Genomic DNA, 27,984 nt, shown 5'->3' with positions numbered 1-27,984 from the left:
ACAGTCAAGTGAGTAGCCAAGTCTAAGCAAAGAATTTCCAAATCTTCGTTGCAATCTTGCTTGTTGTGTTGACAATTTAATCACATTGTCTAAAGACTAACACTACACATTGCCTTGACTTACCATTTTTAAGTTTTCTTTTCAAGCCCACACATTTTTTTGTAACCTATAAGGATCTTGCTACAGAGTATACCACATAATTTCCTTTTATCTGAGATGCACTGCAATTTGAGATCTACTACCCACTTTCAGTGAAAACAGAACGCACATGAAATCCCTTTTTTAATAAAGGTGAAAGGTGAAACAAGATTGTATGTTTGGAAATCAGCAAAGTTATAGCAGCTTCAAGAGCAATTTATAAAAGTAAAAAAATGTGTCCATTTAATGAGCAGTTACATGCTCTTTCTCCCAGTAAAGAAGCATTGTGCTATATTAGAACAGAATAGCAGCACTTCCTCGAGTGCAGCTACTCTAAGACCTCATTTGAATTTCTTTGATCGTTAGATATGTGTGAGCTATCTTAGGTTTGACACATCAGGTGGAGTTTTCAATATTAAAATTCACAGAAAACCTTCACTCATAAAGAAAAACAAGAAATCCATCAGACTGTAAGAACAACAGATTTTAGTGAATGTCAGACCAGCTGATGCTGACAATCAATTCACACTTTGCTACATTTAACACCTATCAGAAACTCATCAAACTATCATGAACAGCAGTTTGTTACAAATATGTTAAAATTACAGTGTGTGGTAGCAGCAGTCAAATTCAAGAATTCAACATTGTCAACAGGTTGATTTCAATGTCTGCTATCGTCACCTAAAACACAACAAAGGCCAGCTACAGAACGGCTGATTGTGAAAGTAAGTTACATCAGTAACAGTGTTACTAAGTCATAACTGGCTACAGTTACTGGTTCATAAATATTCCTTGATCTCTTAGCCGCCCATATCGTATTAACAGCTTGGGTCAAAAAAAATCTTTCTATATCATCTACTTGGTACTTGGTTTCCATTTGATTTGGTGTATTTCAGGTATTACAGGCTAATCATCATACATAGATACGCAAGACCTAATTGTTTCCATAATCTACAATTATTGTTCTAATTATACAACAGATCTCTCATCTTCTAACTGATTCTAATTGATTTGTATAAAAGTTGTCCACCTGCTTAAAAGTTGTCCTTCTGTATTAAAAGTAAGAATGTATTTCTTCCATACATACGCTAGCAAAAAATAGATTTTTTTTTTCTTTTTAAACAGAAACCCATTTATTCAAAAAAGGAGGCGGATGATTGTTGCACCAAAGTGTCGTCTACTGATCCAAAATGCGTGTTGGATCCTACTTTATCTTTTGATAAGGTTCACTGGAAAATTATTCTGGGAATCATATTTTTTTCCATGCATGTCTAGATCGAACTTCATATTTAAACAATATGAACAGATTTCCTTTCACAAACATTTTAGACACGCTTTGGTCAACACTGTAAAACGCATATTTAGATTAGAGCACTTTTCCAGAATTGTCCATTATTGCAGGAACTGTAACCTTGAGATGATGTTAAAATGAGCAACTTGTTTTATTCGGGGCAATTTAATGCAGAAACTGGGCAGGACTAACTTATAAGAAACAAGAAAAGTGTGAAAACAGGAGAAGGAATGTTTGATTTTTGCTTTAAATAAGGCAGGGTGGCTTTAAACATTCCAGTTAATGTCCCAGTAGAGCGGGGCTGCTTTCTCTGTGGCTGTACCCATGGCCTCCTCGCGCTGCTCAGCATGTACGGTAACTAGGTCCTCTTCTTCTGAATGAGCTAAATGTGTAAGGAAACAGGGAAAAAAGAAATGATTGCAGAGATTAAAAGACTGATTTACCATATTTTTAGGACTTTTTTCCATGTAAGCTGCTTTAGATTAGTTTGCTCTCTATAATCTTTGTATAAATGAGCTTCCTGTACTCAGCTGACACTCCTACAGCCTCATAATTAGGGATGGGTATCAAAAACCGGTTCTCGTTGAGAACCGGTCCCACTGTTTCAATTCCTTGGAATTGTTTGCCATTTTTGCAAAGGATTCCCTTATCAATTCCAGTCGCCCCAAATGACGTCACCACATTGCGGAGCATCATTTACCTGGCAGGAAACATGGCGGCTCAAACGCTCAAAAGTTTGATTATGCTTTACGAGAACAGATGACATCAGGGCAACTTGTAATACTTGTAAAGTAGATATTTCATTTAAGGGAGGAAACACTACGAATATGCAAAAGCATTTGCTCACAAAACACGTGATGACCTTAAATGAATGTCATGTTTTTAATTCCACTCCGGACTCGTGAATCTCAACCCAGCAGCAGCGGTAACGTTTGCACGTCCTCTCCCGTTAATGTGGCAGGTAAATAATCAACTAACAGTGCATATTATGTTAGCGCGATCTGCCTTATTACAAAACCTGCCATTACTGTGCATTTAGGTGATCATGATGAGAGAGACAGACAGAGTCTGGCTGGCTCAGATGCTGGCAGTTCTCGCTGCAGTCTACCGGTAGCGTCTTCTTTCAGGCCAGGATAGACGAATGTCACCGAGCAGTGACTAAGTTTGTGCTTAAAGGCTTGCACCCATTTGCCACAGCAGATGCCCCCGATTTTCGGTAAGTGAATGTGTTTAATTGTAGGCAGGGACATTACTGGATATTCTTGTGTAATTGCTACAAAATAATTTATGTTATACTTTGTTATTGCTACAGAAGAATATTTATTTTATTATTTTACATTTACAATTTTTTTTCCTGGGGACCCTGTGACACCCCATTGAAGAGCCACAGGCTGGATCTCTTAAGATCTCACTGTTGGGTTTGTAAGGCCATGTTACTCCTAAATTTCTATCTTATTCAAAGAGAAGATATAAAACAAAGTTCTAAGCTATTCGACCTTAGTGTTCTCCTTTTTTAAAAAGAATCGATAAGAGAATCGATAAAGAATCGAATCATTAAACAGAATCGAAAATGGAATCGGAATCGTGAAAATCTTATCAATACCCATCCCTACTCATAGTGGACAGTCTCAGCTGAATCTAAGATATTCTTTCTTGCCCAAAGTTGGTATGTTCAGTACACCTTAACACCTGCAGACACTTTCTTTTAGTCCCACTCTTGGCCATTATGTCACGTTACTTCTTGTACTACAGAGGTCAATACATGCATGTCTGATTTTCTATTATATTGTTCACTCAGACTGAAAAAATATCTTTTTTAGGGACTAAAAATAGAGCAATATTTCACTGATCTGATATCTGAAGATATTCTGTTGTAAGGCTTTTAGGTAAAAAAAAATATCAGAAAAGTGCTTTTGTATGTAATTTACATTATAGTCACATATTACATTGCAGAAGCACGTGACTGTTTTATAGTAATAGGTGTAACTAATCATGCTCAGACATATGATGGACTTACTTGGCATGCAGGTAATTTGAGGCTCTTCCCACTGGCCACCTGGCAGGCATTTAATGACAGGATTCATTTTCTGGACAAAATCCTCTTCACAGTAGTATCGCACTTTGGTGTTTGTCTCGTAACGCAACCGCTTTTTCCCAAACACCTTGGCATGGGGAACATGGGGGGGCTCACCACAGGAGGCTGTTGGAAACCACTTTGAGTCTTAGATCTTTACTCTTTTTTTTTTCTTTTTTTTTTTAGAAAATGAGTTTAAAAAAGAAGGAATTAGGGGAGATTAAAATGAGGTGAACTCACTGACGCCCTTCTTGCAGGTGTATGACAAGTGGTAGTTGCATGGCACGTCGCTCCAGCGGCCTCCATCATGCCACACCATCACCGCACAGTCCTCACCAGACAGGAAGTAGCTGTCAGGCTGCCCTTTGTACCAGTTTTCATAGAGCTGACAAAGAGAAGTGAGCAGATTTGAAATTACATAGTAATCTGGTTGATTGTGCTCTCATTCTCACAGTCATAAATCAGGTGACTAAACAAACCAAATGTAAGAAAATCATGTTAAACAGCTGATAAATCCTCTGAATCTCAAACATGTCAGGTCAAAACTAATAAAACTCACCAGTGGGTTTCCATCTGACCAGCGGAAATCTCCCTCAATGGTTCTGTCATTTAGTCCAATCCACTGATATTCTCTGTATTTTTCTAAAATTAGCATAAGAATATATGTATTATATATATTGTTTATTAAGTCATTGCACTTTTTTAGGACAATTTGTAGACAGTTTTCTGTTTGTTGCCATTTTTTTTTTTCAAATTAGTAAACCCTATTTTTACTTCTGAGAAACACTGCCACTCTAAGATGCTCGTCTTATATCCAATCACCTTTTGCCAATTAACCTAATTATATTATGTTTGTCCAGCTGTTTCTGTGTTGTACTGTGAATAATGCACTTTATGACATTTGCAAATCATTCTGTTTTTATTTACATTTTACACAGCATCACAACTTTTTGTTGTGATAAAAAAAATGCTTCATGTTCCCAATGTAACATTTATCCACAGCATGTAAACAATATACTAATATATTTTCACACTTAAACTGTTTGTCAGCAACAATAATTTGAATTAAAGTATGTTTTGTGAGAAAATTATGAAAGAAAAAAATCTTTTGTGGTACACATTCCTGCTTTAAAGTTCTCTGCTGTTTTGGGAAGCCGGCTGCTTTTCACATCCTTACATAAGAGTATCAGTTAATAGGATCAGTGCCCACTGCCTGCCGAGCACAAGGAGCCGCCACCACAGCAATGTCAGATAACGATGTCATCGCCCCTTAGCAAGACAAAATACCAACAGCAGCTGTGAGTCACTGCCATGTTCTTGGAAAGAAAAACAAATTCCAAGTGATGAAAGACACGAGAGGTTATTGTTGTGTCTTGTCTGGAGAAAATCTCAGCGTCTCGTTCCTAAAACAAACTCATGACTTTTCATTTTTTAACAGTTTGACTCATGTTGAAGCATGAAAAGTGACTGGTTTGACACCTGCCTCTGCATGGCAAGGCACAAAACCCAACTGCACAAAACCCAAAGAGAACTCAGCTATTAGAAACAACAAAATTCATACTGTCCTTTGACTGGGAATGTGACTGTTTTTTACAATGAATTTTAGATTTTATGCGTGGAGAACAAAATATATTATGCATTACTGACCACTGTGCCAGCATCTACCAACGTTTCTCCACCTCGATTAGGTTACGGACATTTGAAACAAATGAACAAAAATATTTGTACTTATTTCAGTAACTAAACTTAACAAGTACCATTAAGTTTTTCATGGGAGCAACCCTCATACTCAACTCTGCTGCTCAACCCACACATGCGGGGAAATAAACAGGTTTTCCAACTGTATAGGACTTACTGCCACAAAGCATTATTACAACAAAGAAATAAATGACCAAATACATACTTTCTTACTTTTTGTGACAGGTTTATTTTTTAATGTTGTGTAATTCAGTGTATGCTTCTTAGACATGAATTGCATTTTTCAAGTAAGTATTTCAAAGCTTTGCAAGATTACCCAGTGCAAACATTAAAAATATACAGACAATCTAAAACTTTGTCATCATTATTTGTGTGATATACTTGACGTTTCTTCAGCTTCAAGAAGTAACATTTAACTCGTGCAGTCAAATGATGTTTTTGCTTCCTGATTACAAAATCTTTGATAATCATATGAGTCACTTGAGTCATGTTTTACCATTGATGTAGTCCTGCTCCTCAGGAGTCATGACAGAGAGCAGATGCCCGCCGCACATCCGACAGTGCTGCTCAGCTGCCTCCCAGCTCTGCCGCTTGCTAAAATGACGATAACAATATCCTTGAAATTTCTCCCAGCCTGGCTCACACATCTCCAGGTCTGAGACAGAAGAAAGGACAGAAAAATATCAAGAAATGTATTAAGTCTGAATAAGTAGAAAGGTTGGCTTATGTTTGGAAGATTGTACATCTGTATTTTATGGTGCTATACCTTTCTGGCAAAAGTCTCCTCCATAACCAGGTAGACAAAAGCATCTTAACGATTCACCGTCAACACAAGTGCCTCCATTCAAACAGGGATTCTCCAAGCAGGAGTCTGTAGATATGAGAAATGACAGTTATAACAGAGATCCAGAAATATTTCAGATGTGTGCATTATTCTGTATCTGTGAAACTAATATTTATGAAATTAAAAAAAAACTGCATACTTTATTCATTGTATTAAATTGTCAGAGTCCATGTATACAAACATTAATTTCCCAGCTGTTTTCTATGTTAATGGGGATAAAATTGCATATATGTGTCTTATTTTATTGACAATTATACAACTTATTGCTTAAAAACTCAAAATACACTTAAAAAAAGGAACAGATTATAAAGATAAAACTGCTCAATTGACTAGTAGGCTGTCTGATTTTCAAATGTAAAACCCCTTCAAAGACACACCAGCAGAGGGAGCTGTTGCCTCAAACATGGTTTCTCCAAATTAGTTTCCAGTATTTACTCTGTTAGTCAAATTTTAATATTGCAAGTCATTTAATGTCATTTTAAAAATGGGTTTCTTTTTTAAAAAAAACAAAAACAATCTAACATTTTTAATTCCCTGAAGTGATCCTGCACATTAAGAAAGAACATCCTTCATTCCAGACTTACACATGAAATACAATATTTGAACTATAACTACAACAAAATCAACTCAAGGGATTTATGAGTCCGTGATGACATGACCTGGCTGTTCTTTACACTAAAATAACGAAATTATGTAAATAACAAATCTAATCTAAACTAATAACTGATCCATCCGTTGAGTTGCGTCAGCCTGAAGTCTTAAACCAGCAGTATAGGACTGGGCTATTTGATGAAAATCTAATATCGATATATTTTGGGGGGCTCTATCACAATGCACGATATATATCGCAATATGTCTTGATCCGCAGTGCCCCTGGTACCGGGAGCAAGCAGGAAGCTACAGTTTAACCCTCTGTGCAGTATAAAATAAAACTCCACATTTGGCATTTTCCTAATCACACCTTACTCTTCCCAAAACACTGATAAGCATCAGCTGCTGTTTCTATTTGCACTTCTTTCTGGAGTACAGATACCTGAAAAGCCTCCTTGTCCTGCAGCTGAAACTTTGGCAGCAGGCAGGGAGGCAGCCATGGCAGTCTGCTCGTTCCCTTCAAAATACACAGGGTATATGGTGGGAGCAATGATAGTCATATCACTGTTGTCTGTGGTCAGTGCTGAGCTGGAGATCTCCTCCTCTTCAGGACGCCATGTGCATATTTTAACTGAAGGCTCGTCTGTGCCGGTCACCTCCATACTACCATGGGATCCATGTTCTGCTGAGACATTTCACAACATGTTCACAAGTTAATTTTAAAATCAGACAACAACTTTCTTGGAGTTTGTGTAAGTTGTCTAGCTCTCCGTGAGTAAATAAATATGTGGCTTATTAGAAACAGATATGTCCAGACTTCAGTACAACGCACTATGTAAGACGGTAGAAGAGGTTACTGTTAGATAAACAAAATATTTTTTGTGAAGTATCTAATTAAGACCTTTAGAGGAGACATATTATTCACAATCTACTTTGCCACTGTTGTGTGCATAATTAGGTATCCCCAATGTGTCAAGACACATAAAACATGAGAAAATAATATTTCTTTGATTTCTTTCATTTGGATCAGCAATCATATCTGTGGACCAATAAAATTTGCAGCTGTGGTGGCAAGCACAGCACTCCATCCATAAATAGATATGCCTGAAAAGCAAGAACTCATAAATGAAAGACAAACTAAGGCAGTTTGCCACTGTTACTTCACTGCTACAGCCACCAGAGCATGTCAAATGCTGTGCTTTTGCTGAACGAGCAAAGCTGGGTCCAAGTATTTGGAGGACATTTGAAAAGAACAGAAGATTCATTGATTTACTATTATTTTGATAGAAAATGGAAAATCTTAAGTGTGCCATTACCTTGATAGGCCGAAGATATGCCAAAAGAAGTCAAGAAGCAGGTTGCAAGTTTTTGCTTAATAGGTTAATAGGGCACAAAGTCCTGCTGTTAGAGTGATGTTACCAAGGACGAATGACCCTAAGGTTCATTGATGCTTAGATAGAGTGGCATATGCAGTAGTCACATCCACATGAATGCCAGTATCTGAACTGTCAGAGCAGAACATTGCTTGATCTCTTCTAATAGAGGTTTTCTCATCTACATTTTTTTCTTAGTTTCTTGTGCCTGAAATGTGACATATGGTCTAATTAACCACCCAGAAGCCGCTTTCCATTTTTCTATAATAATACTATGTCTCACACATGACTTATGAATGACAGTGATTTCATACAATGGTCACTTAAAAAGTAAAAGTTCGTCATTAAAAGGTTACCATTTCCATCAATGTCAACTGACTCACAGTCAACTGAAGGAGCTGTTACTCCCGTTTGCAGCTCTACTGTGTCTGACAGAGATGTTATTGTAACAAACAGCAGCTCTTTTGGAGTTATAGCTAAAAACATGTTAAAAAAAACCCCAACAACAAAAACTGGATGGTACAGGCCTATAAACAAGGGTTTATGAATGATCTGCATGGTTTCTTCAGCTAAAACTTACAATACACATACTGGGAACATGTGCGCCCTACATTTATTTGTTAGAAAGGGGTGTCGGACCCTTTTAAACTTTACCATTAATGGTCCCGGTGTTGATCTCTTGCTCGTTAGAAGCATCATCAGTTTCCTCAGGAGCAGCAGGAGGCTCAGCGCTATATTCTCGATCAGACCGAGACTCCTGTGGTGTGGCAGGAGAAAGCTCAGGTTCCCAATTGGGTGTGAGTGTTAAATGAGGGATCAGAGTGATTTTTATCTCTGAATGAGGTGCATTCGTGCCAGCATCACCATTAACTCCTTCTGAATTGGTGTCCCCTGAGTTTTCTGGGTTTTCTCCTGACGATTTACCTGGTCCTTCTGTGACATCTTTATCGGTCTCCTCTGGTGCAATATTTGTGATATTTTGGGCTGTATGGAGGATAATCACTGAGCTGTCTCCTAATCCCTCCATTTCGGGTTTATCCTGAATGTCGTCCAATGGCTCAGCCCCAGATGAAACGTTGCTTTCTGGTATGTAGGTTATTATCTCTGAACTGGCTTCAACTTCAACAGGAGGAGGAGATAAGGTTGCAGAGATTGGGGATCCCAACAATAAGACAGGTTGGTTTTTTAGAACAGGAGCGTCGATGCTGAGGCCTGTGTCGTCTGAGAAAGTGATGACCTCCGCAGTTGAGATTACAGTTGGAGGGTTGTGTCCACTCTGCTCTGCCAGATCATCTGTTGCCACGTCTCCTGAAGTGCTACTCAATTCCTCAGCGCTATGCTCAATTGGGATGGAGGACTCCGTTACATCTGAGTGGGCTTGAGTAGGATCGTAACCTGCAAACAAAAACAAAAAAATCTCTACACTTCTGAAGCAATTTAGACTGATAATGGGGAAACACAATGCATGGTATAATGCTAAAAACTAGTAAAGTAGCAAAGAAAAGTAGCATTTTGGGTATTGGAAATATAAAAACCGTTTACAGGCCTAGACAGAAAATTGTGTTTAAGATATACATAATGTCACTGTGGGTCATTTGGGCAACTTTTTGTTGGATGCAGATGTGGACAGGCAGGTGGGCTGACAGTACCATTTAATGGTGCTCAGAAATAATGTAGCAGTGTGCAGAACAACATACACACACACAATCTCTACCAGTAGATGAAATATACAACCTTTAGAACTCTAGAAACTCTAGAAAGAGTAACTCTTAATGAAAATAGACTGCCATTTACTCTGAATGACTAATCAAACAATTTAAACTACAGCTCTTATTTAACCATGTACTATTTTTTCTATATTTTACATATTTAACCACATCTAATCCATGGCTAGTTTTAGAATCACTAGTTAACACTTTTGGGAAGAAACCCCCAGACACAGATGGAGAATGACTGCAGCCAGGGTTCAAACCTTCCTGCTGTGAAGGCACAGTGCTAATCACGGCACTACGACCCGTCTTATGGGCTAAATTTCACATTTAAATCTCACTTACTTGAATCAAGGTTTGACTTAGTGACCACTTTGGTTATGGCAGTGGTGTCCAAATCGACTGTCACAGAATGCTCCTGTTCTTCATCTGGAGAATCATCAGCTGTACTTTTATCAAAAGCAAAAGCTGGCATCGGTGAAGTGGCAAGAACATCTGTTACCTCAGTGTGGAGTGAAGTCATTGCCACTGATATCTCCTCAATAGTACCAGTGCTGGCTTCTTCTGGCTGTTCTGAAGCATCATAAGAGGTGCTCACATAGACAAGCTCAGTCACTGAGGCATTTTCCTCAGGGACATATGGAGTGTGGTCCTTTTGCAAAACAGGTAAATCCCACTCTTGATGCACCTCATCAGCTCCAGATGTGGCATTACTAACTGGCACATCTGGATTTTCAGTCATAGAAATATGATGCTCTGTGGGTTCTCCACTTTCTGGATCTGCCACATCAGTTATGGGTATAATGGAGTAATAACCAACTGTAACTACATTATCTGTGTTTGGAGAAGGGGATGAAATTATATACGACTCCTCGTGATCTGTGTCTGGATCCTCTTCGGGTGCTGGCTGATAGGACTCAGGGTAGTTGGCTTTCTTTACCAGTTCCCAAGTGTCATTGGTGGACATGTGCTCTTGGTGATCAGACAGAGGAGTTGCAGTCTGAGGAATGTCTGCTGTCAATTGTGATATTGTCACTGTGTGAGCATCGACAGTACCCTGCTTTATTGGATTTGTAGTCTGGGCAACTCCATCTGTCATTGCTTCACTTTTGCTGACATCCTCCTGCGAGGACGTAGTTACAAAAACAATATCTTGGCCAATATCCTCTGGCTCAGTGGCTAAAACCTGGGGAGAATCTGTGTAGGGGCCATTATCACCTGGAGAAAGAAACATAATTTGAAAAAAAAAAAAACTGAATTCACAATATCCTTATGTTTACTGGGATCTTCATGGCAATAAATGTAAAATACCAAGTTGAATTTTACGTAATAAAGCTATATTTCTTTTCTGTCCTTTTATCCATGAAACTACCTACAAAAGCACCGGCACTGAGGGGACAGAATAAACTCAAATAGAAATTACACGACTTGCTCTCTTACTTCTGAAGCAGTAGACATCATGTCGAGAGTGGGTCTCAGGAAAGCCCGTCTGGTTGCTGTATCTGTAAACGGTTCTGACCCCAGGTTCACCACCTCCACAGCGCTCTCTAGGGGTGACAATGGGGTACCGCACACTCCCGTCTGCCAGCCACCCTGGGCTGCAGTGATTTAGTCCGTCATTCCAAGCTGCATAAAGCTGAGCAGTGGTGGCCAACTCTGCACCATGACTGAGACAGTAGGCCTTTGCCTCACCAAAGGTGAAACGCTGGGGGGTGGAGCCATGGAACACCTCACCTTTCAAACAGAGAAACAATAATGTTGACATGTTACTTTTGCTACATTTTTACTAGTGATGTGCGATACCACTATATTTCCTTTCCGATCCGATACCAAGTAAAATTCAGGGTGGTATCGACGATACTGATCTGATACCGATACTCTGAACAAAAACTTAATGTTTCATTGTATTTCATAATACAATATATAATTGTATTATGTAATTGTAATAATGATATAATAATATAGCTTCATAATGATTACAGGACATCAGACTACTTGTTCTTATTGCTTAATAATGCAGAATTATCATATAGAAATTCAGTTCGACTCAACATAAGCTCATCATATTCTGTGATATGATTTACTCTGAGGTGTTTGACGAGGTCAGTGGTGTTGCCACAAAACCTCACTGTCTTGCCACATATATCGCAAACCATGTCTTGGCTGTTTGTGGCGGTAAAATACGTCCACACATAAATCAGTTTACGCTCAGCTATTGTTGCGAGTGCGCACGACAGGGGCTGTAACACATTTATACAGCCATATTTCGCATATGACTATGAAAGGTGTAAGAAGTAGTTCCTTCCAATTTAGACGATCTGAATGATATAGTTTCTTTTCACTGTGTTCCTGTTGATGAAAAACTACAAATTTACCCCAAAGTACTAAAATATGAATATTTTAATATGAGAATCGATTCTAGAACATAAATTGTTGGTATCGGAAGAAGATCCGCACACCACTAATCTTTACATACTATGTCTAATAAAGCGGGCAATTGCCATAAAGGTATTTTTGATCATTAAGGGTTTCAAGGCATGCTTTAAGTGCAACTAGGCGGCGATATGCTTGCTCAGATTTAGCAAAAGTTTTTACCAAAGTTTTGAGAACCCCAGTGATCCTCTAAAAATAAATTGTTACTAATCATAGAAATCGCTTTTATGCTAAAAGGAAAGAAACAAGCAGGTTTTACACATTTAACACATCACAGAACCATATCATATTACTGAATCTGCAGTTATTAAAACTGGTGACAAAATATACAAAAAGAGTACAAAAATAAGACACAGGTTTTATCATAAAATACATTTAACATTAAAAACTTGTGAAATGCATTTTACAAGTTTTTAATAGTTGTATTACCATGAATATTCTCCACATAGCAGTACACGTCATATAGCTCATCGGGCTCTAATAGTCCATAGTTCCTCACTCCTGGCAAGCCATCCATGTCTCCAAAACAGCCCTCTCTTGGCATCTGAATGGGGTATCTGTGGATGGAAATGCCAAACATCACTGAAGCACCTCTTCTTCTCTAATGGCAGCACTCTAAACATGGCACTTGTGTAAGTACATTTGTGAGTAGGTCTTGAAGAGCTGAAATGTCTGGTTTGAGATCAGATGAGTGACTCTCAGGTACTTGACAATCTCTGTGTTATAATGTGGAGAGCATATCAAATATTAGCTATCTGAGTGGAGCACTATCATCCCCCGAATGACTGACCTCTACACTAAATGCTCTTTTTTCTACATAGAAAACAACAAGTCAATCTACAATGTCAGGCCTGATGTTTGTTTGGAGCTGAAGAAAGGATTTGGATTGATTGCAAATGTACGCTGAAAACAACCTTGAATTAATTCACATAAAATGCTTAAAAGGCCAAACATTGCCAAGTAATGTGCCCTGTCCTCTCAGGTCCTCACCTCACAGAGTGGTCTGAGAGCCAGCCTGCATCGCACTGCTCATATCCGCTGTTATAAGAAGCAAGTAGCTGCTCTGGGGTAGCGATGTCAGCCCCGATGTCCTCACAAGCCTCTTTAGCCTGCTCAAAGGTAAAAGCGTAGCGGCTGGATGCATCGCGGTAGTGAAACACCACACCTGCAAAAAAAAGAAAAGCTTTGTGAAATCTGTGCAGATCTTGTAAAACATGTAGTACTAAACAAGCACTCACATAAACAGATATCACAAAGAAAAGTACATTATTGCAGAGCACATTATCAACATGATAAAATCAAATCATAAAATTATAAAAAATATAACTTAACTAACTGCGATAGAATGCACTTTGCAGTTTAATCTTTTGACTTAGCTTTAAGATTCCTGTAATGGTTTCATTACTCCATCAGTGGCTGTTCCAAAACATAAGTATATTTAAGCGTAATTGGCTTCAGCTGAGCATATGCTGCTTGGCTACATGCTGAGAATGTCACCACTTAAACAAAAGATGGGCTGCATGTTGTATTCACCGTGATTGGGATTCGTCTTGTATATTAGAAGGGGACATGAAACGCTATACATATAAAGGCTAATATACACCATTGAGCCTGCTCTTGAAAAACAGACATAGGTGTAACATTGTCTGTGAAGCTGGATTTAAGAAATAAGTGCTTAAAGTTTTAAAAACATGTTTACGACCATCTTGTGTCTGTGAGTGTGTCATGACATCATGTGTTTGGTTGGTTGCGGCTAACAGACTTAGTTTAAGCTAAATAGTGATAGAATCAATACCTCAGTGGAAAACAAGGACTAATGTAAGTCTATTAGCCGCAGCCAACCATTCAACCACATGACGTCACGTCCCCTACTGACAGAAGACAGCAGTAAACTTTGGCTTCAAGGACTTTTCCAGCTTTAATCCGGCATTACATCTATGTCGGTTTTTGAGAGCAGGGCTCAGTGGTGTATATTAGCCTTTATATGTGTAGTGTTTCATGTCCCCTTTAAATTAATTAAATGGAATCTGAAATGAATTCCTTTCTTCTGTTAACTACAAGAAGAAGTTGGTTTATTTCCTTAAATTTACATCCCAACAGCCCAACCTTATTGTGACCTTAGTGAGCAATACAATGGAATTCTTGTCATTATTTAATGCAAACTTCGTGAAACCAGCATTCAGAGCCTGATATATTAGCTCACAAATTACTGTGGTCAGAATATCCATATTGTATTGCTTTGAGAGGGCAAAGTCATTCATCACACATGCTGAAACTGTGCATACTATTGATACAGAAACAGGAGAGAAACAGCAGCTTTTCTTTTGTTCTTTAGGGAACGGTTGACCTTATTCCTTTTCCTCGTATTGACTGGGACACTTTTCTTTGACTCGGAGTCAAGACACACCTGACTTACACCACCGACTCACTCATACCTGGGCAAGGCCATTTCACTATTTTACTAAGTCATTGTGACATTATTGCTTGTGGAATAACTACATGATGTGGTTCGCTCTGTTTATTTTAGTACGAAAGGTGGCACGCATTGCTTTTTTGTCTGTGTAAAAAAGTTGTGCTTTGAAAAGCATCACGCACAGCAAAATGCACTAAAAAGACATTGAAGGAGATTTTGCCATTCATCTAAAAGAATGTTGATATTTATTTGAAAAGGGAAGGTGAAAAACTTTCAGGTCGCTGAAAACATCTCTTTACATAAAGTCAAACTCCACTACAGGCCTGTTAAATAAACTCCCAGTGCACAGATTTCTTGATAACAGCTAGATATAAACTCCAAATCTGCTAAACTTTCACCTCTGAACCAAAGTTAACCTGATTCTAGCCTTAAATGATTGGAATTATGTTGAATTCAATCGTTCCCTGTAGTGTTTCAGACTAAAGACCAGATTTAGCCCAGAAAACAACATTCATGGACAAGTGATGCTGGAGGTATATCTGTGTAGTAACTATCATCATACTGTTAACAGTATGATGATAAAAACAGATGTTTTAAATCTCAAGTAGCAAAACCTTGACTCCATATAAATATTTTTCTCTTTAACCATCAGATGTGTAAATAAGTCAGTTTCTAATAGATTCACGACTATCATTGATAGAAATTACATTTGCGTGTTATTCACTGTGTGAAAGCAGCTAAGAGTAAAGTTTCTAAAATGATTCCGAACTCACTGCACATGTTCATGGTATTTGGTCTATGGCCATTAATTCATAAACAATTTAAGTGTAGCTTAATTTTAAAAGGGAAATTCTTAGTATGTTCATTTATTGACCACATTATATTATGTTGTTGACTGACAGTCTGATAAAAAATATATATATATATATGTCTCACCTTTGACCTTGACCTGCACAACATCATTAGCATCCTCGAGACCCTGCTGCACCTCACAGCGGTAAAAACCAGTGTCGTTCTGCCTCACGCTCTCAAGACGCAGGGTGAGGTCAGCGGGGGAGTAGGCATAGTTGAACAGAGAGGCCCGTTCCTTGTAGGCCTCACTGACCCTCACTCTGTCACCACGGGCCACCAGGATCTCTGTCTCCATGCCATGATTCAGGATACTCCATTTAATCCGGGGGACAGACAGCACAGCGTGGCGACCATTGGTAGAGGGGGATGGCGGCGGGTGTGCCAGAGACACCAGGCAGGGTAAAGTCAGAGAGCCACCGAGCACCGCAAACACAGGTTGGGTGGCTGGGATGGTTACATGGAGAAGCTTCGAATCATCTGAGAAGAGGCAAGCTTTAAAGTAACAAGCGACCTTTTGTAATGCACTCTAATTTTTTATAAGAATCAGATGAGAAGGTCAAGACCACTGTCATGTTTGTGTGTTAAGTACATATCCAAACCCTCACAACCATGCCTTTCTAACTTTCTCTCTAAAATGCTCAACCTGAGATGCCCCTTATATACATTCATATCTGGTCACTGTACAACTCTGCTACCTTTAGTTTTACCTCCTGTCTTTTTGCTACCATATCCAAACTAGGCATCATAGTGTAGGTCTCACTGCCACCTTCTAAACTGTCCTTTTTCACACTTGCTGCTATCCTTCTGTCACATATCACCCTTGACACACTCTCTTCTTCACCTCTTTTATGCACCGGCTGACCCCAGGCACTCATTCACCTTCACTACCACCATATTTGCATTATCTACCACTGAAGCAGTAGAGAGCAGTGATGTGGCTGTAGTGAACACGTATTTCAAGGTGGATTCGGGGGGAAATGTAACTAGGCGTAGGGTGACCTTGGACGGGAAGAAGAGGTAGTGAGTGAAGGTAGATCCAAGGATGAAATGGTGGAAGTTGAAGAAGGAAGAATGTTGCAGGGAATTCAAGGAGGAAGAAATTGGGCGATATGGTAGAGTTACCAGATGCATGATGAAGGAAGCTGCCAAGATGGTGTTTTGTATATCCTATGGACAAAGGAAAGTGGATAAGGAGACTTGGTGATGGAATGAGAAAGTACAGATAAGCATTGAATGGAAGATTTTGGCAAAGAAAAAGTAGGATAGTGAAGGAGTAATTTGAGGCTGTGGTTTACAGCAAATAGAGAGGTGGTAAAAAAATGAAAAAGGCTTATAGTGATTTGTATGTGAGGTTGGAGACTAAGGAAGGAGAAAGAGACTTGCAGCATTTGGCTAGATAGAAAGACTGAACTTGAAAGGATGTGCCGGAGGTTAGGATGATTAAAGATATAGGTGGTAACATACTAACAAGTGAAGAGAGTGTATTGAGAGTGTTGAAGGAGTCGTTTGAGGAACTGAGGAATGAAAATGAGAGAGAGAATAAGGCAGATGGAAAAAACGGTTCCTACAAAGCAAGTGAGGGCAGCTTTGGAGAGGTTGGAACTAGGAATGTGATTTGTCCAGAGGATATGCCTGTGGTGGTGTGGAGATGTCTTGGAGAGAGCGTAGTGGACTTTTAAACCAGATTTCTGAACACAAATTTGGAGAGTGAGAGGATGCCTGAGGAGTGGAGAAGTGAACTGGTACCGATTTTCAAGGACAGGGGTGATGTACAGCGCTGTAATAACTACAGATGGGATAAAGTTGATGAGCCATATCATGAAGATATGTGACAGAGGTGTTAAAGCTAGGTTAAGCAGAGAGGTGACGATCAGTGAGCGGTAATATGGCTTCATGCATTACAGATGTGATGTTTGCTTTGACAGGAGCTGCGCTGTTTCTTTGTGTATCTAGCATATGATTGGGTGCCAAGAGGGGAACTGTGGTATTGTGTGAGGAAGTTAGAAGTGACAGAAAGGTATTTGAGGTTGGTGCAGGACATGTATGAGGACAGTGAGACAGTGCTGAGGTGTGTGATACGAGAGACAGATGAATTTCAGGTTAGCACGAGATTACATCAGAAATTGTCTCCAAGCCCTTTCTTCTTTGCGATGGTGATGGACAGGCTGACAGATGTGGGCAGGCAGGAGTCTCCGTGGACTGTGATGTTTGCGGACAATGATGTGATTCAGTCACTGGTAAGTTCAAAATCAAACTCTGGTGGGTAAAATATGAAACATGGCTGAGGTTTTAAATAACAGTGTCGGTGTCTCTGGGAGCGAAAAGCTCAGATTTCAGACTGGTCAGAATGCTCTTTTTCAGACAGTTTCTTCTACTCTTATCTGTATAAAAAAAGGATACTAATGTGTTCATCTCAGACACACAGCTCTGGCTGTGAACACGACAGTATCACCCACCTGCTGTTATGTTTGCAAGAATCACCAAAGCAGAGGAAAGTTGACTTAAAGAGAGGGAGACATTACATTTAATTCATGTTTGTCAGACAGTGGATGAACCGAGGGTGTGCACCAAAACGCAGAAGGAAATGTGAATCACATAAAATTACTCTAGAAGAGCCCAAGAATGAGAAAGAAATGAAACTAGAAATGAGCATAAAAGGTCAATTTTAATTAGCTACTTCTTGGGTTATTATACATACTATTCATTGATGACAATTGTGTAAATATTTGTGTTTTAGTAATATTATATAAATTAGGGACACACAAACATGGCTCAGCCACTTCTCTTAAACGTAGACACAATGATGTTTCAACAAAATCTAATGTTAGCTAAATACAGTTACAGCTTTCATCCTGATGATGGTACTAGATGAAAAGTTAAGGGATTGCCTGTTGATATACAAAATGAGCCATTTGATTACTTTTTCTTTAATTTTCTTATTCTTTTGCTGACACAACGAAAGAGTTACATTTAGATAGCGGCATCAATTAACCTTGATTTTTAGCTGGAACACTCAGATACCTTTGAGCATGGCTTCCACAGGGTGCATGTCAGCAAAAACAATAGATGACATCAAATGATTTAAGAGGACCCTACTGCCCTAAAATGTTAGAGGTCAGGTGTGATTTAATGAAGCTGTGGATGTCAGTAGTGGATGGCAGTGGTGAAAGTGACGGAGATAGAGAGGGAGAGGTGCATACCAGGCTCATGGAGGGAAGTAGAGGGCGATAGCAGGACAAAGAAACAGATGGCGCACAGCAGCGCACGCAGAGGCACATCCAGCCTGTGGGTAAAAGACAAGAAAGGAGACAGAGGGACATAATGTGTGAACCTGAATATGACAAGGAGTTCTCCAGTTTGAACAACATGTCTTTTAGGCATACTACTTCCTAATACCCTATCTTCACTTTCAGTTATAGTACCCAGTGCATTAAATTTAAATCCCTTTTCATCAAACAAACAAAGAAAAAATTCTAATTAAATTAAAAAAAATAAATGATGAGTTGAAGTGCAAAAGAAGCAAAGGTTCTGTCACAGGAAGGATTATTGTCATTATTTTTCTTAATAAAAACAAATAAAACATATTTTTTGTGTTACAATATTGTGAATTAATCTAATGCTTTACATGTTATCATTTGTTTCTCAATTTTTGTCCAAAACCTGCTAAAATACATCACTGAGGCTTCCCAACAACAACAGTAAAAACAGATAACTCTTCTCTCTGGATGATGTAACATTCAGAGCTACTTAGGTGCTTGCATGTCTTTGGTAACTTCAATTTCACAAGCCGATGAAAAGCCTTTTTTTTTTAACATTGACACTTTTTCAGTTTTCTTTCTTGTTTCTATTTTGTTTGTTGTTAGGTTTTTATTTGTTACTAAAAATGACAACTGCAGTCACCCGTTTTTGAAAGGGTCAAACACTTTTGATGTCAGCCGCTGAAATGCAGCTTTTAAAGAACTACAAAACAGTGTGAACTTGACTTCTTGTGCCAATAATGCAGCCTCACTGAAAAACTTGAAGGCAACTTTTTAGAGTGCACTACTTTTATCCTTTTTTAAGCATTCTTGGTTCATGACATTGTAGACAGCTGCAGCTGCTGTTCCACAACACCTGACAGCAAGTATCTGCAAATATGAGTGTCTCACTAAGGAGAGAATAAAAAAGACACGCACTGATTTGAGAGATTCATCAAACTCAAAGCAGACAGGTAGTGACACCTGCTTTCATATCATGTTTAAACTGTCTAATAAAGCCAGTGAGCGGATAACATGAGCATCTTTGCAGGAAAAAATGAGAGAATGATGAGCGTAGCCATCAAAAGTAATGCTGATACAACCACAAAAGATACAATTTAGAACACTGCAGATAGGAAACACAAAGGACTTTTTATAATATTATTAAAATAACACCTTCAAGAATAAACTAAAAGCCACGAGAGGCTAAGACTGGGCCTGCATACTTCAGTGATGCATTCTCCAAGAATAATGATTCACTGAGATAGAACAGCTTCAGCTGTTTCACCTTACTGACTTTTAGTCAATGATTTCCAGCTTTTTTCATTACTTTAGCTAGCCAGATTCATTGTGTTTATAACTAATAGTTTTATTTGTTTACTCTAAGAAAATGATTTTCAGCTGTTAGCCATGCATTTAGTGAAATGCTTCAACCATTATTTACAATTTCTGACTACATTTTCTATTGACTATGTGGGAAAAAGAATCATGCTATTTGTGGATAGAATCAGAAAATACAGAAAAACAGAACAAATTTATTTATTATTTAGCTCATGATATTCATGGGAAACTACACCCAGGTGTTCTGAGAAAAAAAACACAACCTTGAGTCATGATAAATAATATTAAAACAAGTAGTTGTGCAGATTAAATTTTTATATAAATTAATTATGAACAAGTTTGTTCGTGACCGGCTGTCACAATCAAATATTTTCATCAGCACTGTTGTTTGTGTTACTAATTTTTAGTTATATTGGGTAAATATTTTGAACTTGTATGTGTGGGTGTGTGTGTGTACAATTATCATTCTTATTCTTAGTTTGAGCTTGATGTGAGTTTAGTCTTCAAATTACAATTACAATGGCAACCTTCTCACAACCCTTTCGAGGCCTGTTTGAGAGTTAAAACTTGGTTTTAGGGTTAAAGTTAGGATCAATTTTTAACAGACTTTTTTTCAAGTCACGGTTAGACTGTTAGGTGTGATAGTTAAGGTTATTTTAAGGGGCTATGCAATGTATTATGTGAATGAATGTTCCCATAAAGCTAGCTTTTCAAACATACCCGGGTGTTTTCGCTTTTGTGTGTGAGTCTGAGTGTGTGTGAGTCTGAGTGTGTGTAGGAGACAGAGAGAAGGACTGCCTGTGTGTCCTTGGAGCTTTGTGGCTGCTGTGAGTCAGACTTCAGGAGCTGTGGAGTGTGAGCTGAATTCTGATTTCTAGAAAACTCCCCGGAGGGTCAGACTGAAACCCAACCTCCAACTTAACTAGAGTTACCATTATTAGCACCCGTGTTACCCTGAGCATATTGTCTTTTGCTTTTGGTGTCCTGTTTTCCTTTGTTGTATTTTTTGGTAGTCCTAAGGGTATGTTACACCATTTTATGTTATCTCCTATCTGCTTTTTCTTCACAATGGCAACTAACAAACAAAGTGTGAAAGGCTTTTATCCAAGAGGAAAAGGCCTTTATATTACGAAGAGTTGCAGACAGGCTGCCGAGCTATAATATTACATTCTTTCCTCAAGAACTCGTCATGCAAGTTAAGACCAAAACTCAGTCAGTTATTGATTATACTTTAATTTCTACTGGAACAGCTTGTGGCCTTAGGACTTAAAATAGTCTTATAATCTGTTTTTTAGTAAAGAAAAACCTTCATGAGTTTGTAATTTATTTCTAAAGCTACGTTGAGAATAAAAAGCAACAATTAAATTCAAAACCTCTTCTATCTTTTTTCTTTTTTTTTTAGTTAGAATTATCAACAGATGGCAGATTATTGGCCAGATGATTCAACCACAACCAAGCAAAAACCGAGCAGGTCACTCCTTCCCACAGGGGACAAAACCTGACAACACTTCGCCGGTGGGTCTGCATTAACGAGAGGTTCAACAGGAGGAAATAAATGAGGCTGAATGAGAGTAAATGGTTCATTCAGACTCTTAGATCTTTTATGCAAGCTCTTTTTACAAGTTGCCTGTGGAGAGGAGAAGAAGGTGGACTGTCTGTCTGCCTTAGCTGAAGATGAATGTGCAACTCTGGAATCAGACAGTTGTGTCAGTGAACGTTTCCTTTTGACTGAAAGGAGTATTAAACACGTGATGACGAGAGAAACTGAAGTTTGTTTTATAGTCTCAGCAGAGACAGACTTCTAATCAAAACAGGATTAATAAATAATCGCTCAAAGGCTCTTATAATGGACAAATATGAAGGCTTTGAAGGCTTTGAAGGGAGAAATGCCACATGGGATAAAGCTGGCCGTTCAAATCAATTTAACCGAACAGAGATTTAGACTGACAGGTACCGATATCCACTAAACTTAAATGGGAACGGGCTAAAGAAAAGAAAAGTGAAATTCACTAAAAATTTGTCATATGAGAAAGAGTGCCCTTGAGAAACATTTACATGTTACATAAAGATTACCAAAGTACAGCTCAGCACATAAAAAGGTGTGGGTAACAAAATAAATAAATGTAATTTAGACAATTCAAACAAGTTTGATTTTACATGAGTATTTTTATTTTATGCAACTTAATATTTTACCACAGAATTTACACGGTCCCTTCCCCTGCTTTTGTTTAGCGTACATCATCACTATAAAAGAGGGTCTCCAACAGCTGCTCCTCAAGAAATCCCATCTGTCGCTGGCATCAGCATTGAAGCCTGGGCTGGCTTCAGTGTCGATGCCAATTACGAAGCACGATACTCAGTTCTGTCTATTCTATTGCACCAACTATTGCACTTTTTACAAAAAATAAATATGTGGACTGATTGTCTGCTTGATTACCAGCTATAATCTTAAAAAGTTTAAACATAGTTGCACAAATGAAATGCTGATGTCTGATGTCTGACACCTTTTAGTCAATTAGCTTATTTGACTGGCTGACTTCAATATCTCCTGGCCAAATAGATAGAACTCAATTCTATCAATGGGAATTTTGCATATGTAATATTACTAAGTGTTACTGTTAAAGAGTTCCCACATTTGATGAGCAAAGTAACCAAAAGCAGAACACTTTGCATGACACCTTAAGGCTGTCAAAAGCAAATGCATTTCCAATTTCACCCACAATCTTACTGGTTGCTGTTTTTTTTTTTTTTAATATAACTGGGATGTCAACATCTCATCTACAAAACTAGGATTTATTAAATGAGCACAACACCAGCTAGCTTGACTTGCTGATAAAATCTGAGACGCGAGAGATTTAGATGTCTCACATAGAGTATCAATGAATAAAAAGCAGCATACAAATATGAAAATATTGTAAAAACAAAAGAAGAAGAAGAAGTTCTTACACATAAGTATTCACACAAAGAGATATTTTATTAAGATCATTTCAAATTCTAACATTAATAACTTCTATAATAGTTGAACAAGCTTGAGTAAATAAGACAGTAATTGCATCTTCCATGCTCATTTTATTCATCTTCAGGTCACACTGATGTGAAACTTTCTGCAAACTATCAGCTATCTGTCTCCCTCACTTGATAATTCAGCTCCTCTGTGGGCGTAGCCTCCCACCATGACCACATTTCCACAGGGCATGAAGTTTATAGAGACACACAGAGTGAAGGAGAAATAACAAGAGAGAGAGCTCTTTTTTGCCAGGCAATGGATGCATTCTGGTCAACAACAGAAGTGCAAAGTCAGGCATCACAAGTGACTGAATAGTCAGTGACTTCACCTTAAGGGAAATGCAGTGAGGGCCAAGAGAGAGGATGTTTGACCGCTAAGTATGCCAGGAAAGGTCATTTGAGGCTGGAAGGGAGGTAGAGGGGGTGAACTACATTCTTAAGGACTGCACCAGCTTTGTGAGAGTTTGGCCCATTTGTCACTTTACCCAGGATGTGATGAGAGGGCTGATGCTCCAGCAGAAAGCTAAGTGCAGCACACATGCTGACATTTCTGTAAACGGGTTGACTGCATTACTGCATCTTTAGAGCATCAACCACAGTTAAGTGTTTGCAAAAAAGAAGACATTGGAGTTCTGTCATTGTGAATTTCAAGGAAAATCTACCTTTAGAATTACACTAAGCTTGACACACTAAAGGTTTATGACAGCAGTGCTAAGTTTACAGTTTTTAGAATTATTTCACACTTTTTCACTTTTTGGAGTTTTTTTGAGTGTTAGGTCTTAGAATACTGCCTCAGATATTTGTAAATTATGTGATGCTCTTAAGTTCATCAGTGCTCCAGCCTGATAAGATTATGAATACGAGGGGTAAAAATTAGCTTCCAAAAGGTGTCTTAGTCTCACCCTTACAGATCGTTTTCACTTTGGAGAAAGAGTTTGTATTTCCCGAAAAGAACTGGAGGAGTTGGCTGAGGAGAGAGCGGTCTGGGCTTCTGTGCTTGGACTGCTGCCCCGGTGACCCAGATCTTTACTGGCAGTACAAAGGGGATGGATGGATTTAGCTTTCCTTAGCTCTTTTATTTACAGTAAGGAACATGCAAATCTACTTATGTTAGTTAGCATCAAAGCTGTAAGAAGAATTTACACAATAGTGAAGATCAAACAATTTTTTCTCTTACTGAATCATATTAAAGCTGTGGTATGTGTGCTTTAGTGACCAGTAGAAGAAGCTACACTTCTGAAAGACACTAGGACCTTGAGTTGTAATACAATCAAAATCAACTTAGAGGTTGTTATTTCATGTATCTATATAATGTCTATTTTACTACTGTAAAATCTATATTTTACTACTGTATTTTTACAGCAAAAACATCCTATTGTAATAGCATTTACAATAAAGTCGCTTTAAATTTTTTTCATTGTACTGTAATTTCATTTGCAAGAATTGTATTAAAAATAAAAACATATTAAAAACGTGTTAACATTTTTTTTACAGTATCTTACTGCTATCTAGCCTCCAGTAAGTTACTGCTGAACTTATGATAACCTGTTCACAGTTTGTGTACAGTTTAAAGTTACTGTCACTTTTTAAAAAAAGTATTTTCATATATATATATTTATGCTAACCGACATCAGAAATTAATTATGAAAAAAGAAGAAGTTTAAACAGAATTTATAAGTACTTTTATTAAAGGATTCGAAAATAATAAATGCAAAGGAACTCAGTAGCACCGAAAGCCTTTCACCACACAGTCTAAAACTGCCTCTTTTTGCTGCTGTCATTCAGATTTAAGAATGGATTCAAAAACTACTTGCCAGCCCATCATTGGTCAAACCTGACCTCCACTGTACCCCTCCATTTTCTCTAAGAAAGGACCCCCACAGTAAACTCCTGTCGCCCCTCGGCAGATCCTCACTACCCCATCCCACCAGTCCCACATCACACCACCTAGAATGGATCAGCCTGCCCATCTCCAGGGGCAACCTGAACACCCCCACCTCCCACCCCGAATAGACACAATCTGACAGGAAGCAAGGAGCAGCCAGGGAGGGCTGGAAGCAAGAAAAACCTCAAAGAGAATAGGGGAGGCAGAAAAGAAGAAAGAGGCTCCATACAGCATGACTGAGTGCTGAGAGAGATGTTAAGTTCACAGGAATGATTTGGAACAGCTCACCAGGCAGCCTCAGGCAGCAGTCATGTCTTGTTAGCTGTTAGCCGCTGACTCTGTGCGCTGGAGGGCAAAACTTTTAAAGCAGTGACAAAAGCCATAAGCTACAAGTCTCTGGGTGTTAGCTACAGCAGCCGTTAGACTTGTGTGAGTTTGTGTGTGTGAGTGTGTTGTAGTCTGTGTGCCACAAGCCGATTAGGCAGATCTGCTGTGAGTTTTAAGGGCTTATGCCTCAGACCAAGTGAGAAAAAACAACAGCACTGGTTTCATTATATACTTTTTGGAAGAGATAGAAACTTGCTGCTGCTTTAGAGAAGCAACACCTTTTGAAGTTATGGGAAAGGGCAGTGAACACAATGACCTGATTGCTTATGGCCCCCACAGAGAGCCAGCTGTATCATCTGTTGCTGAGAGCCCACAACTAATTGATTGAGTTAAAATTTACCCTATTGGAAAACTCCACTCGCCACATGCTTAAATAGAAATTAACAGCAACATTTACATTACATTTACCATATCCACTCAAAAAATGAAAGGAAGTGATCAGATATGCACCAAGATGTAATGCCTTTTACGATTCTAGAATAAAGTAAAGCTGATCAATACAAACAGATTAGCCAAGTCAAACCTTGGTCCTTACATAAAAGTGGTTATATAAACATGGAAGGGTTGTTACATTCTCTAAAATCTATTATGTGCTGGGTTTGTACAGATGCAGTAATTCCATTTGTATAGCAGCCATTTCCTTGAGGCAATGTGTGAACATTACATTTAAAGGTCAAAAGAATAAGTTTCTTAGTGACTCCCATATGTGCAGAGCAATCTGCATATCAAATTTAAGTTGATGAGTTTCTGCAATGTTCAGAGATCAAATTGTTGGTCTTAATTTCTCTGCAACAGGTTTTTAAGAACAGTGCGTAATATGGTCTGTGATCGTGTAAGTATGTGAATCAGTATGTAATGGATTTTAACAGCGCTATAAATTGTCTTTCCAGAACTCTGTTGATCTACTGAAACCTCTAAATTTAAACCACTGGATCAGGCTTCACATATAGAAGATGAATAGACAGAAGTAAAAAAGTTCACAGATTATGATACTGTACACTTTAGATGTTCAGAATTTGGAATGAGAAATAGATTCTGTATAAAGGATTGTTGGTTACACAGAATTCAAATGAAGGACTGTTTCTTTTTATTTTTTAGTTATCGAAAAGGTTTGACTTTGGAAAATGAACTTAGTAGTTTGTTAATATGTAAATTGGCCCCTAAAATAAACAGTAGATCTGCATGAGTTCTGGTGCTTTTCTTTTCCCGATTGCAAACGTTCACCTAACTGCCCAAGTTTAAATCAAAGTTTTTTCCATGTGGAACAGTAATAATAATACCCTATTTGAATTCCTATATATGAGACTGACAAGAAAAGACATTCAGTGATGCTGTCTGAACAAGTGCAAGCTGACTTATATTATAGAGAAAGGTATTTTCAATTATTATATGAATATTCAAATTAAGGCCTGTATAAGTAAACAAAAGTGGAGAGCTGCAGGATAACAACCAGGTAACAATTCAAACTTTTCTCATTGAGTGTGAATGTAAACCCAAGATTCAGCACTTTACATAAATGCTGAATTTTGTATTTTTGTATTTGTAATTTCTGATGCAGCACTGAAAATTGATGCATACACTTGTACATTGTGTTGAATATATGTGACGTTTTTACAGCTAAATGAGGAGAAAACACATCTCAAACCTGAACTAATTAACTTTGAAACTGTTTCTCCAAAGAGAAAATAACAAAAAAGGAAATACATCAATAAATAAATAAATTTTTAAAACTTTATTTCTATTAAGGTATTGATTGCATGTTAATGGCACAGTTATTTCCACTGGCTTATACTTTTTTCTTCTTTTTTTTTGTGCCATAATTGATTTATTTACTTACTTACTTACAGGTTACATATATTTATATCTACCAGGTGCAACATAAGGATAACAAATTTGGCTAAATATATAAGACACAAAACCCTGAAAACAAGTAATTCTGCAAGATGGGCATTTCACCTTTGATGCCTGATGCACAATGTGGTGATTCTTTTCCTTCTATTTCTAGCCTATTTTTAAATTGTGCTATCACTACTTTTTTCTTTACAACATCCGATTATTACATCTAGCTCTGCACATGCTATCACTAAACATCTCTGGGGTAACGTTGTGATGCTGAGGTTGTTAAGTGATGCTGTTAGCGCACTACTTTGTATTACCAAGCTGTATCACTCATTGTTCGGCATTTCAAGTGTAACGATCCAAAAAATTCGTTCCATAGAAATGCAAACGGTGTTTCGAAATAAAATGCATGCGTAGCAAGGTCAGAGGCTTAAACAAATATCAAAAGAAGTCGAAAACCTAAAAGCGCGTTTTACACTAATGAAATTCGCAAAACAGATATAAAGGACTTACTTCATGTTTAGACTTCTCGGCTTGGTTTTGCAGAAATTAATCGGCGTCTCTTCTCGAAGAAGCCTCGGCACAGGTGCAGGTGTTTGTATCTATTTCCCGACCGAAATTCCTCCAGGAGTCTCTCACTGCTGAAGCGACTGCAGATGAGAAGTAGAGATTTTCACTCCCGTCCTTCCCCGCCACCAAAATGAGAGGTGGAGGAGAGAGGAGAAACTGGGATGTGAGCACTTTTAAAAGCCCAAGAACTCCCTCCTCCTCCTCCTTCTGCTAAAGAATGAACAAATGAGGATACTTATCATCAGTATCATAAGCGGGTCGTCCCCATAGCCCATAATTTGATGCTGGTAAACTAGTTCATGCA

At 38.3% G+C, this 27,984-nt stretch overlaps 1 protein-coding gene across 3 annotated transcripts; it reads right to left on the bottom strand.

Moving 5' to 3' along the window:
• Positions 1 to 607: 607 nt before the first annotated feature.
• Positions 608 to 27,855, bottom strand: bcan (brevican). Of its 3 annotated transcripts, none has more exons than XM_004560106.4 (15): positions 27,624 to 27,855; positions 18,617 to 18,699; positions 15,501 to 15,908; positions 13,142 to 13,316; positions 12,581 to 12,708; positions 11,159 to 11,452; positions 10,064 to 10,936; positions 8,664 to 9,404; positions 7,079 to 7,321; positions 5,968 to 6,072; positions 5,698 to 5,856; positions 4,063 to 4,145; positions 3,744 to 3,888; positions 3,447 to 3,629; positions 608 to 1,811 (listed from the first exon to the last, which is right to left on the bottom strand). In XM_004560106.4, exons 1-15 carry the CDS (start codon positions 27,626 to 27,628, stop codon positions 1,696 to 1,698), a joined length of 3,741 nt encoding a protein of 1,246 aa, XP_004560163.3. In that variant the 5' UTR covers positions 27,629 to 27,855; the 3' UTR covers positions 608 to 1,695. The 3 variants fall into 3 exon arrangements, with proteins under 3 accessions (XP_004560163.3, XP_023008974.3, XP_004560165.3); XM_023153206.3 differs by having other exon boundaries at positions 7,079 to 7,318; XM_004560108.4 differs by having other exon boundaries at positions 15,501 to 15,893.
• Positions 27,856 to 27,984: the final 129 nt, after the last annotated feature.

The sequence above is a fragment of the Maylandia zebra genome, linkage group LG11 (assembly GCF_041146795.1).
Source record: "Maylandia zebra isolate NMK-2024a linkage group LG11, Mzebra_GT3a, whole genome shotgun sequence".
Lineage (NCBI taxonomy): Eukaryota > Metazoa > Chordata > Actinopteri > Cichliformes > Cichlidae > Maylandia > Maylandia zebra.
This window is presented reverse-complemented; position numbering and strand designations above follow the sequence as displayed.